The 3,014-nt window shown below is 63.4% G+C and overlaps 1 protein-coding gene across 1 annotated transcript; it reads left to right on the forward strand.

The window, feature by feature from the left end:
• Positions 1 to 517: 517 nt before the first annotated feature.
• Positions 518 to 1,888, forward strand: MESP1 (mesoderm posterior bHLH transcription factor 1). The gene is made up of 2 exons (XM_046009622.1): positions 518 to 1,228; positions 1,548 to 1,888. Exons 1-2 carry the CDS (start codon positions 518 to 520, stop codon positions 1,620 to 1,622), a joined length of 786 nt encoding a protein of 261 aa, XP_045865578.1. The 3' UTR covers positions 1,623 to 1,888.
• Positions 1,889 to 3,014: the final 1,126 nt, after the last annotated feature.

Genomic DNA, 3,014 nt, shown 5'->3' on the forward strand with positions numbered 1-3,014 from the left:
GGAGAAATGGGTTACTGCTCCTCTCACCTCTAGCAGGGATCAGGGCCCCCACTCAGGGTCTCCATCCTACTTATTCTACAGATCTGGTTGCAGCATGCCCCAAGGCTCCCCACTGTACAAACCGGGAACAAATTTGCAAGAAAACGTTAAGAATCTGCATGAGGTCCCCAGGTGAAGGCAGCCCAGATCTAGGTCCCATACGTCCAGTTCCCTGACCACGCTTCCATTAACCTCCTGAGCTGGCCCAACGCGCCAGGCAGCTCCGGCCAGGAGGCGCAGGCAAGAGGCCGGAGCGGGTGGGCCAGGTGCCCATGTGAGGACCCAGGTGGGGCCAACCTGGGGCAGCCCTCAGCCCGCACCTTCGGCACCCCCGTTGGTTCAAAGGGTCAGGCCCCGCCCCGTCCAGGCCCCGAGCCCGCTTTGAAGTGCTGATGCGGCCTGGAAGGGGCCACTTCACACCTCGGGCTCGGGATAAAGCGGTCGCCGGCCGCCGGCCCCCAGACGCGCCACCGCCGCCATGGCCCAGTCCCTGTGCCCGCCGCTCTCCGAGTCCTGGCTCCTCTCCCCGGGATGGGGCCCCGCTCGGCCTCTGCCGCCCTCCGACAGGGACTGCGGGTGCTCCCCGGCTTCGTCCCCGGACTCCTGGGGCAGCGTCCCGGCCGGCAGCCCCGAGCCGAGCCCCGGGCGGCCCGGCGCCCCCGCGGTCCGCCGAGCCCGGAGCGCGGGGAGGCGCGGCGCCCGCGGCAGCAGCCGCCTGGGCTCGGGGCAGCGGCAGAGCGCCAGCGAGCGCGAGAAGCTGCGCATGCGCACCCTCGCCCGCGCCCTGCACGAGCTGCGCCGCTTCCTGCCGCCGTCCGTGGCGCCCGCCGGCCAGAGCCTCACCAAGATCGAGACGCTGCGCCTGGCCATCCGCTACATCGGCCACCTGTCGGCCGTGCTGGGCCTCAGCGAGGAGAGCCTGCAGCAGCGGCGGCGGCGGCGGCGCAGCGACGCGGCGACACCTCGGGGCTGCCCGCTCTGCCCCGACGGCGGCCCCGCGCAGGCGCAGACGCAGGTGCAGGCTCAGGTGCAGGCGGGCGCCCCGGTCCTGGGCTCCGCCGCGACCTGGGGGTCCCCGCCCGCCTGTCCCATAGAACTAGCGCCCCCCGAGCCTCGAGACCCGCCGGTGCTCTACGACCAGGCGACGTGTCTGGAATCGCAGGCAATGGAGCTGGACCCCTCGTCTCCGGTGAGTACCTCCTTCCCGCGCGGGACTCCCTCCCGGCGCCGTCGTGGGCGGCGCTACCTGCTGTCCGCGTGCCGGGCTCGCAGCTCCCCCTGGGGGGCCGCTCACTCCGCGGCACCCCCACCGGCAGCCTGCCTGGTCTGCGTGCTGTCCCCAGTAGTTTAACTGGTATGCTCTGGGCGCTCAAGCGGGGAGGGGAAGGAGAGGACACGCTGGGAACAGGGACCTGTTCCCCGCCAAAGGTCCCCTGAGAGGGGAACCCCTGCGCGCGGACACCCACACCGGGCAGCCAGCGCGGATGGTAACTGTTCCCTCCCCTCAGCTCTTTCCTGGCGACGTGCTGGCCCTGCTGGAGACCTGGATGCCCCTCTCGCCGCTGGAGTGGCCGCCCGCCTGAACCCTTGAAGTGACGCCCTGTAACTGACACCCTGTCTGTGGGCATCGAGGCCTTCTTGGCCTTGGCACCTTCAAAACGGCCGCTCTCCAGACTCCCTTTCCTGGGATGGAGGCCCTGTGATACTGGCATACGCGTTCCTGAGAGGGAGAGCCTGTCCCTACCCAGGACGGTCCTTCCTAGCCCCTCCCTCAATGGAGAGACCCATAGATAGACCCTGGGAGGCCGGCAGGGGGTGCCTGCCTAGTATGTATTTATTTATTTGTGAATAAACGTGCTGGTGTCCATTGACCGGTTCTTCTTCCTCTACACGGGCACAAAGCTCCCTCCCTCTCTCCAAAGAAGAACCTGGAAGAATCAAGAGGGTCTCTTGCCGTCTTCAGCCCTCAGAGCACACAGGCTCAGGCCCTTTTCTCCTTGCCCAGAGCCCTGGCTTAGCATCTGCCGTTCCCCAAGTTCAGCCTGGAAGGGGGAGTTGCGGCATATGAGGGTCTGTCCATCTTTTCTTTGAACCTGGTGGGAGTTGGGTAGAACCCAAGGATCTCTGCAGAAAATACGTTGCCGTTAGTACTTTCTGTGCATCAGGTCCTTTACACAATTTATACCCAAATCACCGTCTTTTTTTTTTTTTTTTAGATTTTATTTATTTATTTGACAGAGAGAGATCACAAGTAGGCAGAGAGGCAGGCAGGGAGAGAGAGGAGGAAGCAGGCTCCCTGCGGAGCAGAGAGCCCGATGCGGGGCTCGATCCCAGAATCCTGGGATCATGACCTGAGCTGAAGACAGAGGCCTTAACCCACTGAGCCACCCAGGCGCCCCACCCAAATCACCATCTTACAGAAGAATAAACCAAGGGTGGGCGCTCGAGTCCTGATATGAATTCAGAATCTGAGTTCTCATTCCCCAGTAGGATTTTGCCAGCTCTGCGGTCTGAGGGGACACCAGCTACCAAGGGTTCATGTCAGGCGTCCCAAGACCTTTCTCCCCTTGTGCTGGAGGATCATAGCCTGGACCTTGGGGTTTTCTCATTTCCTTCACTCTGATTTCTCTCCTTGGTGGTTTAGGGACATAAACTAACATCAGTGAGTCAGTCCCGGGTTCGTGTAACTGTGACCTCCCGGCGGCCTAGCTGGGGTGGAGAGACTCATGGGGGTTGTCTCTGGAGCCACACAGCTGACCTGGAACCACACTCCTGACTACATTGCTGGGTTCTGATCAGGGATGTGCTGCATGGGGAAGAGGAGAGCCTTGACCTTGGCCTTGCTCAAGGGGTATGGGAAGCAGTCAGACGTGGAGGGGGAAGGTGAGGTGGGGCCCGGGGAAGTAGCCTCCGCCCAAAGGCCCTCTGTGGATGGGTACTGACTTCTTCCCTCTCCCTCAAGCATCTTTGAAATA

This window comes from Meles meles, chromosome 6 (assembly GCF_922984935.1).
Source record: "Meles meles chromosome 6, mMelMel3.1 paternal haplotype, whole genome shotgun sequence".
NCBI classification, from domain to species: Eukaryota; Metazoa; Chordata; class Mammalia; order Carnivora; family Mustelidae; genus Meles; species Meles meles.